Genomic DNA, 13,057 nt, shown 5'->3' on the forward strand with positions numbered 1-13,057 from the left:
TGCATGCCAGTTTATCCATTATCAATGATCTGTTGAAAATCATCAAGGGCTGATGCGACCACTAACTCAGTGCTGTGACTGGGAGGAAAGTCTGATTGTAGTCCAGCACCTTGAGACCCTCACCGGTGAGTAGTGCGCTTTACAAATTCCTGATTGATTGATTGATTGATTAGGTTGTTAGATTCTGCAAAGTACTGAGGCAGGAACGCTCTTCCAGCAGTTTACTCGTGGAAGGGAGGAAGGAGATGGGTCTAAGATTGTTCCTGTTGCTGACTCCCAGGACGGGCTCTTCAACTGAGGTCTCACTACAGCTGCCTTCCAGAGGTCTGGAAACATGCCATGCTTTAAGGAGCTCTTCAGGACAGTCAAGGGATGTCATTTGGAGTTTGGTTTGGTTTCCATCCCACCAACGGCCATGCCAAGGCCGCCTACTGCCACTAAAAGACTATTTCTGCACCTCCTTTTCATACAGATAACCTCTGTTGGCACAACTGTGCTGAGGGCTCACGAGTATGACCCACAGGGTGATCTGGTCCAGGGCACGCTCGCGGGATCACCAGAGCTTAAGTAAACGATTCCCTTTTAAAAGCATTTTATGTGCACTCATCCCATGAGGACACCCTGACAGTCTGGCATGGATTCTGACCTTGGAGACCAACACTGGGCACTGCTCACATGGCATACACTGCGTGGATGGCTCCATCCTTGTGTTGGCTGTCCCTCGTCTCTGCACAATACCCGGGCAGAGGGGCTTACTCTGTTCTCCTGTTTCACCTTCCAGCTATCCGAGGATTTGCTGATATATGAGGAGCACTCTCCCCAATCCCTACATAGAAAACCTTATGTGTATTCCAAAACTATTTGTTGAGAACAATATCCGGGTGCAAAGGCAGAGGTCCAGGGCTTGTTGCATATGCTGTCTCACGACTTATTTTTTTTCGCTTTTCTCCTGAAAGTTCCCCTGTTCGACTTTGCCCCACTGTGGTCTCTGAACCCCAAAATCCCCAAGGGGTGAGCTCCAGTGCTCGGTAGCAGAGCGCCAGGTTGTTGCTTAATGCAGCTCGGGCAGGAGGACACCAAAAGCGACCCTGTTTTGTCACACTTGGCTATGGGGAGAGTGGCTGGTCAGTGACAGTCTATCTACTATTGGGACTATGTTGCTTTTACTGTACCCCCGGGGTACCATCTGCTGCTCTCTCCCATGTAAATCCCACGTAGCCTCCCACGGTTTGCTCTTCATGTCTCCTTTGCCTCTCCAGTGTTTGGTAATGGCTGGATAAGTTATTTACTGGAGGGATGCCTGCATCTGGTACCATGGGTCTCTCCTGTTGGACCAGCCTGTCTATGGGAGTGATATCCACTCTCCCATGTAAATCCCACGTAGCCTCCCACGGTTTGCTCTTCATGTCTCCTTTGCCTCTCCAGTGTTTGGTAATGGCTGGATAAGTTATTTACTGGAAGGATGCCTGCATCTGGTACCATGGGTCTCTCCTGCTGGGTAGCCTGTCTATGGGAGTGATATCCACTCTCCCATGTAAATTCCACGTAGCCTCCCACGATTTGATCTTCGTGTATTCTTTGCCTCTCCGGTGTTTGGTAATGTTTGGTTGTTTACTGGAAGGATGCCTGCATCTGGTACCTTGGCTCTCTCCTGTTGGGTGGGAGTGATATCCCCCATGTATCTATGCAGGAGCTTCTATGTCCTTAAAAGGAGTTATTTTTCAGACATCTGGCTTCTCCCAGAATACACGCTCCTTGTCAACAAGCCTCCCTCCCCTCGGTTACAGTCGCTGACTGGCCAGGGCACCTGAAGTCCCAGTAATGCTCAATTCTCACCAGAAGCTGGACAGGGTCACGGCAGCTATCTGAAAAGAAATGCTGCTGCCTGCAGTCACGAAGAAACCCTCAAAGTATGAACGGAAAGTGAATGCTGAATAAAAACAAAATGCTCGAAGCGAAACACCAAAGCCACAAACTAATGCCAAGCTTCCCAGCCATGGTGAGGTACCTGGAAAGAGATGTGGAGGGGCACGATGAGGTCAGGACATCTGGGCATTATGTACTGGGCTGACTATGATGGGGCCATCTTGGGCGAGAGTCAGGAGACAGCTACCAGACCCCACCTGCAGGAAGGGATCACACATCATTGCAGCCAACACCCAGGAGGGTCCCATGGCTCCGAGACAGAGACCACCTCTTAAAGACGCACAGAGGCCTTTCTTTGTTGGAATAATGCCAGGTCATTTGGGCATAACATGCTCCCAGCGAGCCTCCATGCAAGTGAATAATGCTGCAATTGACTGTGGAAATAAAGGGATTGCCATTAAACTGCAAAAGTTCTAAGAGTTCTTAATGAAAGAAAATTGAGTGGGAGAAACGTGGGTGAAATGCCTTCCACTGTTCCTGCCCTGATGCGCCAACATGTGAGTGACAGCTCCTGTGGGAAGAATGGAAGCTCCAGCCCACCCATGTGTGTCTACGTCACATATAGGTTCTTAGTAACCATAGACTCTGAGGTCAGCAATGGAACGCGCCAAAACAAAGTAACCCCGAACTCAGCCTGGAAGGAGCTGACTGGACTGACTCAGAAGCGCAAAACTTCCAGCGGATAGCAGAATGGGGAACAACACACATTGTTTCTTTCTAGGACAAACTGACGGAAAGACACTTGCATTTCAATCTTTTCCTTGTTTATTTAATACTTGCCATCAAAATCCCCCCCTTACAAAAATGGAATACCCCATGAGCTGTTTCAACCAACATTAACAGCCATGTTGGGAACATAGAAAGTGGGCAGGCGTGGCCTACGTGGCCTGCTGTCCAGCACGAAGAGGCTTGGACACTGTTGGCTTGAGCCGGTTCAACCTTCCTCTCACTGAGAGAAGAGTAGCTTCATCCTCTGAGAAGTAACCAAGCGCTGCTGGAAATAACATTGCGTGGTGCACCAATGGAGTGTGACTGAAGAAGCCTACAGCTCTAGAAGGCTGGCCTATGGTTAGGGCTAAAAAAGCATCTACAATAACAGAGAAGAAGGGCTGGTCGTCCAAGGTGGATCCTGCAGGGACACCAGCGTTTACGGTTAGATGGTGGATCAAAGGCTTTGCATAGCGGACTCCTGATTCAGAGAAGTGCTACAGGGCCCTTGATCTTGCGAGAAACCCTTGAACGATGGACGCTGTCCGCGTCACTGGTCCAGCCCCTATTGCCGACATGTGTCATGGAAGGCTTCCAGGGTGCGGAAATCCCGCCACGTCGGTGGTAGGCCATCTTGCAGAAACCTCCCGCAGCGCTGGCAGGGCGCCTGGAACAGCTTGATGTAACTTCTTAACCAGGTCTGCGAAGAGAAGGGCATTGAGAAGTGAAAGATACAGAATGCGGAGGCGCCTTCCTGTCAGCTTCAATGATCCCGGGATGCAGGACATTCCCTGGCCCTGGGCCCAACCACTCGACGATCTCACATCAACAGAAGCGTGCGCAAAACCACAAGGTCACAAGATGGCTGACATACTCATTCAGATTGTCCCTTGAGCTTGCTGCTAACAGAATCTCAAATTCAACCCACAGCAGCTCACGCTGCTCACTAGAACGCAAGTGCTCAACAAAGAGCCCATGCTGGTAACCCTAACAGATGTATGTAGCCCCAAATTGCTCTTAAGTCTAACACAACCGCCAAAGCACTCATGCTTCTAATGCAAACGCATGTGTGCAAACCCAAAGCAATCTTGCTGCACATCCAAACTCATGCATTTGGTCCACAAACACTCTTGGTGCTCAACCAAGCTCATGCATTCAACCCCAAAGTACTCTTGCTGCTTCACTGAATGTCAAACATTTAAGCTAAAGCACTTTTGCTGTTCAATGAAACTCATGCGTTCTATCCCAAGGCACTCTTGTAGCAAATTCAAACTCATGCGTTCAGCTCAAGCCATTCTTGGTTCTCAAGCAAACTCATGCATTCAACTCAAGGCACTCTTGGTGCTCAAACAAACTCAAGCATTCAACTCAAGGCACTCTTGGTGCTCAAACAAACTCAAGCATTCAACTCAAGGAACTCTTAGTGCTCAACCAAACTCTAGCATTCAACTCAAGGCACGCTCAGTGCTCACCCAAACACATGCATTAACTCAAGGCACGCTTGGTGCTCTCCCAAACACATGCATTCAACACAAAGCTCTCTTGCTGCTCATCCAAACGCATGCATTCAACCAAATGCTCTCTTCTGCTCACTGAAACTCATGCATTCATCTCAAAATACTTATGCTGTCCAACCAAGCTCAAGAATTCAACTCAAAACACTCTTGCTGCTCATCCAAACTCATTGATTCAACTCAAGGCACTCTTACTGCGCAACCAAACTCAGACATTGAACTCAAAGCACTCCTGGTGCTCAACCAAACTCATGCATTCAATGAAAGGCATTCTTGCTGCTTAACTGTATCTCATACATTCAACAAGAAGCACTCTTGGTGCTCAACCAAACTCATGCATTCAACTCAAGGCATTCCTGGTGCTCAACCAAACTCATGCATTCAGCTCAAGGCACTCTTGCTGCTCACCCAAACGCATGTATTCAACCAAATGCTCTCTTGCTGCTCACTGAAACTCATGCATTCATCCTAAAATACTTGTGCTGTCCAACCAAGCTCATGAATTCAACTCAAAGCACTCTTGCTGCTCATCCAAACTCATTGATTCAACTCAAGGCACTCTTACTGCTCAACCAAACTTAGGTATTGAACTCAAAGCACTCTTGGTGCTCAACCAAACTCATGCATTCAACTCAAGGCACTCTTGCTGCTTAACTGTATCTCATTCATTCAACAAGTAGCACTCTTGCTGCTCATCCAAACTCATTGATTCAACTCAAGGCGCTCTTACTGCTCAACCAAACTTAGGTATTGAACTCAAAGCACTCTTGCTGCTTAACCGCATCTCATGCATTCAGCTCAAGGCACTCTTGCTGCTCTACCAAACTCATGAATCAACTCAAGGCACTCCTGGTGCTCAACCAAACTCATGCATTCAGCTCAAGGCACTCTTGCTGCTCTACCAAACTCATGCATTCAGCTCAAGGCACTCTTGCTGCTCTACCAAACTCATGCATTCAGCTCAAGGCACCCTTGTTGCTCACCCAAACTTATGCATTCAACCAAAGGCTCTCTTGTGGCCCACCCAAACTCATATACTCAAATCAAAGCCCTCTTGCTGTTCTACCAAACTCAAGCATTCAACTCAAGGCACTCTTGGTGCTCTACCGCATCTCATGCATTCAACAAAAAGCACTCTTGGTGCTCAACCAAACTCATGCATTCAACTCAAGGCATTCTTGCGGACCATCCAAACTTATGTATTCAAATCAAAGCCCTCCTGCTACTCTACCAAACTCCTTCATTTAGCTCAAGGCGCTCTCGTTGCTCAACCAAACTCAAGCATTCAACTCACGGCACTCTTACTGCTTAACCGCTTCTCCTGCATTCAACAAAAAGCACTCTTGCTGCTCATCCAAACTCAGGCATTCAACACAAGGCACTCTTACTGCTCAACCAAACTCAGGCATTGAACTCAAAGCACTGTTGTTGCTCACAAAAACTCGTACATTCAACCTCAAAGCTCTCCTGCTACCCACAAAACCTCATGCCCCAAAGAACTCTTGCTGCGAAAGCGGACTTGTGCGCTAAATCCCGGAGCACTTTTGTTGCTGACAGAAACGTGTTCAAGCCTCAAGGCACTCTTTCTCCTGAGCCATACTTATGCCTCAATCTCTAGGCGACAAAAGATGAGGCTGAAGCAAGCAGACAACTCCACAGCTCGGACTACAGCTCTCATACAGGTCCAGTGACATCTATCATACCAGCGAAGGGTGGCCCGGTTACGCCTCATTCAGCAGCCAATGGCGCATAAACCTGGCCAAACACTTTCTAATTATGGGTTGCACAGGGCCCACTTACCACAAACTGAAACATCCCTTCAGGAAAAAAAAAGAATTCAATTTTCTCATCCATTTTACAATAATGGATGGTGACAGCGCACAGGCGCCTTTCATCCAATCACATGCTCAACTTCACCCAGCCGTGTCTCCATTAACATATGCAAATATTTCTTTTGACAGCATGGCTGTGGCATCCCTCGGCTGCTCTGCCCTGGAGTGCCAGGAGGTAGACGTGCACGCGCATGCACGTGCACCACGTGCCGAGCAGCCAAGCGCAGGGGGGACCTGGGACCTCTGCTGCAACCATCGATAGAAACCCTAACATCTTCGCCTTGATTCCTGGCCCTGGCAGTCAACCTCGGGAAAGTCGATACCAGCTCTTGAAAAGCACTCGGCCGTCCCTCGGCGGATTCTGCAGAAAAACATGAGATCAGGGACCAAGCGGCTCGAAGTACAAGCGCCGCTGCCATGTGCTTCAGATCGGGTGGTGGGAGGGCGAGCACGCAAAGAGGGGAAGATCGAATCAAGGAAGGCGCTAGACACGGTACAGCTCGCGTGAGAGACCCACAGACTTCACTAAGCTGCTAGTGGCGAGCTTCAGTGCGCTGTGTCTACTCAGACACAGTGCAGCTCCTTCAAGGGACCCTTAGCGCCCACTCCGTTGCTAGAGGCGACCTTCAGTGCGCTGAGTCTAGAGTCAGACATAGTACAGCTCGCAGAAGGGACCCACAACCTTCACTCGGCTGCTAGAGGCGAGCTTCAGTGCGCTTTGTCTACTCGGACACAGTACAGCTCCTTCAAGGGACCCTTAGCGCCCACTCCATTGCTAGAGGCGAGCGTCACTGCGCTGAGACTGGAGTCAGACACAGTACAGCTTTGCTCAAGGGACCCACAGAGCCGAGCATCGCGCACAAAGGGCGAGCTTCCCTGCGCTTTGTCTAGCAGATCATAGCGCCAAGGCATCATTCTGGGTAACAGTGCGTTACATAAATCTTTCAAGCGATCTGTCCCACGCCGAGCGAGGTGAGGGTCCCCCTACATGATGTGTCTCTTGAGCCGCTGACCACTGTCTGCTTTAAACCCGCAGACTTCTAGGGCCTTCTCGGTGCCGTCTCCTCTCCCATGGGCCAGGCTGCAGATAGTCCCTTCGTAAAGTAAGTTTTTCTTCCCTTTCTGTGTTATTTTATGTAGATTAGATTTTTAAGCAACACAAAAGGATGATGGACAGAGTACTGAAACTTTTCAACCCCTCACCCCAGTCACAGATCTGGGTTTAAACCATCCTTTTGCTCACCACGCCACCCCAGTTTGGACCCAACCATATGCAAATCAGTCTTGACCCTGTTCCCCATAAGACATAGCCCCAGCCACGTGGAGCCGAGAGGACCACAGGATACTGTCCCCCTCACTGCCTCAGTTGAAGTGTCTTTCCTCCCTCCTTAGAGGATGAAACTCCGGGGGGGCATTAGGAAGGCCTCAGTAGAAGCTGGCACCCCTGTCCTGGGAGGTCTCAGTGGACATAGGAAGGGGGCTGAGGGGTTTTAGGGGCCTGGATGTGTCCCAGTGCTCAGGACGCACCAGGATGTACCCTGAATGCACCAGTGGGACTGCCTGCTACTGGCCAAACCACGGAGAGGATGGCTTCGAACTTCCTTCTAATGGCCCAGTGGCTGGCCTCAAGGCGATGTCTCCATGTAGCCTCAAGGCGATGTCTCCATGTAGCACTGCCCAGCACCACAATGCTTGTGAGGCTGAGGCAGATGTTTCTTAGGCAGAGAGATGTTGGGGTAGAGAATACTGACCTCCTTGCTTCTTCTGGTCACACACATGCCAATCATCATCTGGGTGTAGTGAGGGAGCAAGATCTCCTGCATTTTGGCAGGCTGCTGTAGAGCAGGGTCGTATTGATAAGGCCGGCACTCGGGTGATGGGCAGGTATCTGAGTTGCAGCTGTGGGCCACCTTTCTAGGCAACATGGAGGCCGAGTTACGGTTCTGATGCCACCAGCAGCTCACTGGAGGCCTGAGCGGCCTACCGGAGGCAGCTGGGTCTCTTTACCTCCCTTTTACCAATGGGGTGGAGGTGCTATTTCCAGGCCCTCACTGGGCCGGCCCATTAATGTCTGCAGCGTGAGCAGAAGTGGCCTCACTTAGATTCAGGTGTGCTTCACTAGTGTGTACTAAACCGTGCAGAGAGTCCTGCAGCATTTGCAGTTTTTAATCACAGTGAAGTTAAGAAAACATGCCTCTTTTAGAAAACCCTCCCCTTCTTTTTATAATACTTAAAACACTGAAGCAGTGTTTTGTGAAAAGGCGCAGTATGCAAATGTGGGCCACTTTTTTTTTTTTTTAAATCGAGATGGGAGTACACTGTAGTTCACCATGTTCCAGTCATTCGTAGGCACTGGATGTCAGTGAAGTTTTACCGGAGTGGGCCAAGAGGTGGTCTAGGCTGCCTTGTCCCTATTACAAGTTATGCAGCCACTGCTCTAGCCCTAACGTTGTGGTTTTCTCTAGCTCCTCTTCAAGGCACATTATGGGGTCATTATGACCCCGGCGGATGGCGTTAATATGGAGGAAAGTACTGCCAACAGGCTGGTGGTACTTTTCTCCATATTAAGACATTGGCGGTTTGGCTCAAGCCAACCCGCCAATGTACCACACCGCCCGCCACGGCGGTAACAACCGCCGAACTGGAGACTTCAGTCTCCAGGCCGGAGGCCGTCACAAGCCTGCCTGCGGGATTAGGACCCCGCCTACCGCCATGGTTTTCATGGCAACCATACAGCCACAAAAACCATGGTGGTAGGCACTATCAGTGACAGGGAATTCCTTCCCTGTCACTGATAGGGATCTTCCCTGCCCCCTTCCCCCCTCCAAGTTTCCCCCATCCCCTCTCCAGATCCCCCCCTTTATTCACACTCCTTCATTCATACATGGACACACACATTCACACACTCATTCCCACATTTATCCACGCATGCAGACATCCATTCACACACACATCCACACACACTTACATTCATACAAGCTCATGCATTCACACAACACAACATACACATCCATACAAGCACACACATACAACACGCAACACACACCCGCATTCACGCACACACTGACATACACACACGCACACAACACCCCCCACTCACCTCCCCTTTCAGAGCACCCGACTTAACTGTTGTCAGGGGGTCCTCCGGCAGGAGACGGGACAGGCGCTGCTGCCAGCAGCAGCGTCCACCAGCAGAACACCACCAGGCTGTATCACGGGTCATATATGGTCTGCTGTGGTCTACTGGCGTGGCCCTGCTGCTGGCAGCAGCACCACCTTACCGCCATCCGGCGGCATGGCCACATTCCTGCCATCCTTCTGGTGGAAATCCGACTGGTAGCTGCGGCGACAGTCTTTTGGCGGCCGACGCAGCGGCGGTAGGCAGTATTTACCGCCAGGGTCAAAATTACCCCCAATGTGTTATAATCCAGGCTGCTGCTCTGTCATCCATTCACAATTCTGCCCAGTGACCATGCACTCCTGTTACTCTGCCCTGGTCACACAACTTGAGACAGCTGGCAAGTCCGCTTCTCTGAGACTTACCATGAAGGAGCGCACCACCACATCAGGCATCTGGGGAAGCTGGTAATGCAACAGGGCTGTTGTTGCATGGTCGGTCACCTGCATGGAAACATATATTGGAAGATTTTAGTCAAAAATGCAAAATACTTTGGTTGCTGCTCTCACTTCGGCAAAGCTATGGGGGTAAACTCCTTCCTCACCACTAGGCAACGAGAGCGGGGATTGAACATGTACCGCACACAGACCACGCATGGAAACTCGGCATCCTCCTAGGCAGCGAACTTAACGTGAAGCGACAAATCAATGCAGTCGTCTCTTCCTGCTTCCACACCCCCCGCATGCTACGCAGAATCTTCAGAAGGGCCCCAGTCAACAGCAGAAAGACCATCACCCAGGCCTTTGTCACCAGAACTACAGCAACACACTCTACTCCAGCATCTCCACCAACTCTTCTAGAGACTCCAGACCATGCAGGACATTCCCCACCTCACAAAACATCCACTGGCACCCCATTCAGAAGAGATGCCAGTTCAAGATCCTCAAGCAAGCCTACAAAGCCTTACACAATCAAGAACCAGCATAAATATACCACCTCCAAAACTGCCATCAACCTGCAAGACACCTGCGCTCCACCTCCCGGGCCCTCGCACACCCCTCCCACATCCACCTCCACCAGCATCCGTTGCAGCAGTGGCCATTGCTTCTTCTATATCGCAGCCAAGACCTGGAACAGCATTTACCCCTCCAGCTACGAACAGCACCCTCCCTTGCGGACTTCAGAAAGAAACTGAAGACCTGGCTGTTCGACTGAGACCTCGCGCGCCCGATACACCCAAGAGTAATAGTACTTGTAAACCACAGCACTGATTGATTGACACCCCCTGCGCTTCAGCAGCACTTTCCCACCCTCTCACCAATTGCATGGTGAGAAGGTGCACCTCAATATAATTTTGCAATGTCCTCCCACCCTTGGGTAAGATGAAAGTGCGTTGATGCCAATCCCCTTCCCAACAAATTCCTCTCCTTGAGCAAGGCAGGGGTAGAATGTGACTAGCCACTTATTCTAACCCTGACAAGGGTGTCGGGCAACAATCTCTTTTTACCATTTCTTCCTGGGGTGTTAGGCAGGTGAGGTGGAACTATTCTAAAGTGAGCGGGCTGCAGCCTCGGCTGCCAGCATCGGAGCACCGCAGCATCAGCTCCCAGCATCAAACACTGTAGCATCGGCTCCCAGCATCGAACGCTGCAGCATCGGCTTCTAGCATCGAACGCTGCAGCATCGAACACTGCGGCATCGGCTGCCAGCATCGAACACTGCGGCATCGGCTGCCAGCATCGGAACACTGCAGCATCGGCTGCCAGCATCAGAATACTGCAGCATCGGCTGCCAGCATCGGAACACAGCAGCATCGGCTCTCACACAGAGCTCCTTTTGTTTTTGTTTTCCCATTGTTTGCGAACATTGAGAGCAAAACACTTCTGATTGGCCTGCGTACATGCACTGTGTTGTGTGTGCGCTGTCAGGTGTTCGCAAACTGCTTGAAAAATATACATACTTTGACAAGCGCACTGGAGAGTCACAGTTTGCTTTATATCTCTGAAAGGGCTGATTAGATTTTCACTACATCAACTAAGGGCCCCAAATGAAAACGGCTGTTGTGCCATGAAAATGTGGTGAGTTCATTTACTAAAGACAAATGTGTCCCTACAGTGAAGCCATGTTGGTAACACTGAATCAAGCCCTTTCTGTCCACATGCCTGTCATGATCTTCACATGTAGTTTTTTACTTTAAACCTAATAAACAAAAGCAGTGGTAAAGCCAAGAGGTCTAGGTTTAATGGTGAATACATGCTGTGTAACGACATTAAGGACAAACAAAATTGGAAGATGAACAGTCCTGTTTTATTTGCATTTAAAAAAGTTAGATATAGTCCCAAAGAAGTCCCTTCATGCAGTTCAGTGCAATCACTCGAGCTGAGGTGGAAACATACAACCTAACAGCCAATAGCATTTTGTGAATAGTGAGTAGTCACTGGGCTGAGCCAAGACATGACTGACAAAGTCTAAATAAAGCGAACGGCTGAAAGAGGTTGGTTGAAGAAAGCCAATGGCTGAAAAGGGTGGACCCAAAGCCCACACAATTTACACTGTAAGCTCTTGGTTTGTTTGAGAGCTGCACTGTCAAAATCCAGGCATAAAAAGTGTCTTGTGTTAGGAAGGTGAGCCACAGACTGAAGCTAGCTTTTACAAGTGCAGTGTAGTGCTGTCATATTCCTCTGCCACTTTTCAATCTGTAATTGCAAAGGCATAATAAGCACTTCCAGCAGAAGAGCTTTGCACAGCAACAAGTCATGTTCCACAGAACAGGTCTGCAGTTTGAGTGGAGATGAGAATGAAACAAGAGATGCTGATAAAAACAACATTAAGGAGTAATTTTCATATTCACAGCAGTTTCTGTTGGGGAGGAGAGGTGGCTTCAGTAACTCACACAGAAGGTGACATTTCATGGGAGCCACGTAGTTTGGGACCCGGTTCAGTGCTGTGGGTTGATGTATCGGACCAGCACTCGTGTGGCTCCAGACTGAGGAACTGGGATGTGAGAGTGGTCTACATGTCGGCGAGGGGTCTACAAGTCGGTGAGGTGGTCTCTACATGTCGGTGAGGGGTCTACAAGTCTGCAAAGTGTCTACTTCTCGGTAAGGGGTCTACAAGTCGGTGAGGTGGTCTACAAGTCGGTGAGGGGTCTACATGACGGTGAGGGGTCTACATGTCGGCGAGGGGTCTACATGTCGGCGAGGGGTCTACATGTCGGCGAGGGGTCTCTACATGTCGGTGAGGGGTCTCTACATGTCGGTGAGGGGTCTCTACATGTCGGTGAGGGGTCTCTACATGTCGGTGAGGGGTCTCTACATGTCGGTGAGGGGTCTACAAGTCGGTGAGGGGTCTACATGACGGTGAGGGGTCTACATGTCGGTGAGGGGTCTACATGTCGGCGAGGGGTCTACATGTCGGCGAGGGGTCTCTACATGTCGGCGAGGGGTCTCTACATGTCGGCGAGGGGTCTCTACATGTCGGTGAGGGGTCTACATGACGGTGAGGGGTCTACATGACGGTGAGGGGTCTACATATGTCGGTGAGGGGTCTACATGACGGTGAGGGGTCTACATGACGGTGAGGGGTCTCTACATGTCAGCGAGGGGTCTCTACATGTCAGCGAGGGGTCTCTACATGTCAGCGAGGGGTCTACATGTCAGCGAGGGGTCTACATGTCAGCGAGGGGTCTCTACATGTCGGTGAGGGGTCTACAAGTCGGCGAGGGGTCTACATGTCAGCGAGGGGTCTACATGTCGGCGAGGGGGGTCTACAAGTCGGTGAGGGGGGTCTACAAGTCGGTGAGGGGGGTCTACAAGTCGGTGAGGGGGGTCTACAAGTCGGTGAGGGGGGTCTACATGACGGTGAGGGGTCTACATGTCGGCGAGGGGTCTACATGTCGGCGAGGGGTCTACATGTCGGCGAGGGGTCTACATGTCGGCGAGGGGTCTACATGTCGGCGA

At 50.5% G+C, this 13,057-nt stretch overlaps 1 protein-coding gene across 1 annotated transcript in view; it reads right to left on the bottom strand.

Annotated features, from left to right (window-relative positions):
- Positions 1–2,673: 2,673 nt before the first annotated feature.
- MED27 (mediator complex subunit 27) overlaps positions 2,674–13,057 on the bottom strand; it is a 602,008-nt gene continuing 591,624 nt past the window's right edge. The window contains exons 7-8 of the mRNA XM_069237101.1: positions 9,524–9,601; positions 2,674–3,334 (exon numbers count right to left, since the gene is read on the bottom strand). Coding sequence (XP_069093202.1) covers positions 3,200–3,334; positions 9,524–9,601 — 213 coding nt within the window. The 3' untranslated portion in view covers positions 2,674–3,199. The remainder of the gene's footprint in view (positions 3,335–9,523; positions 9,602–13,057) is intronic.

Source organism: Pleurodeles waltl, chromosome 6 (genome assembly GCF_031143425.1).
Source record: "Pleurodeles waltl isolate 20211129_DDA chromosome 6, aPleWal1.hap1.20221129, whole genome shotgun sequence".
Classification (NCBI taxonomy): Eukaryota; Metazoa; Chordata; class Amphibia; order Caudata; family Salamandridae; genus Pleurodeles; species Pleurodeles waltl.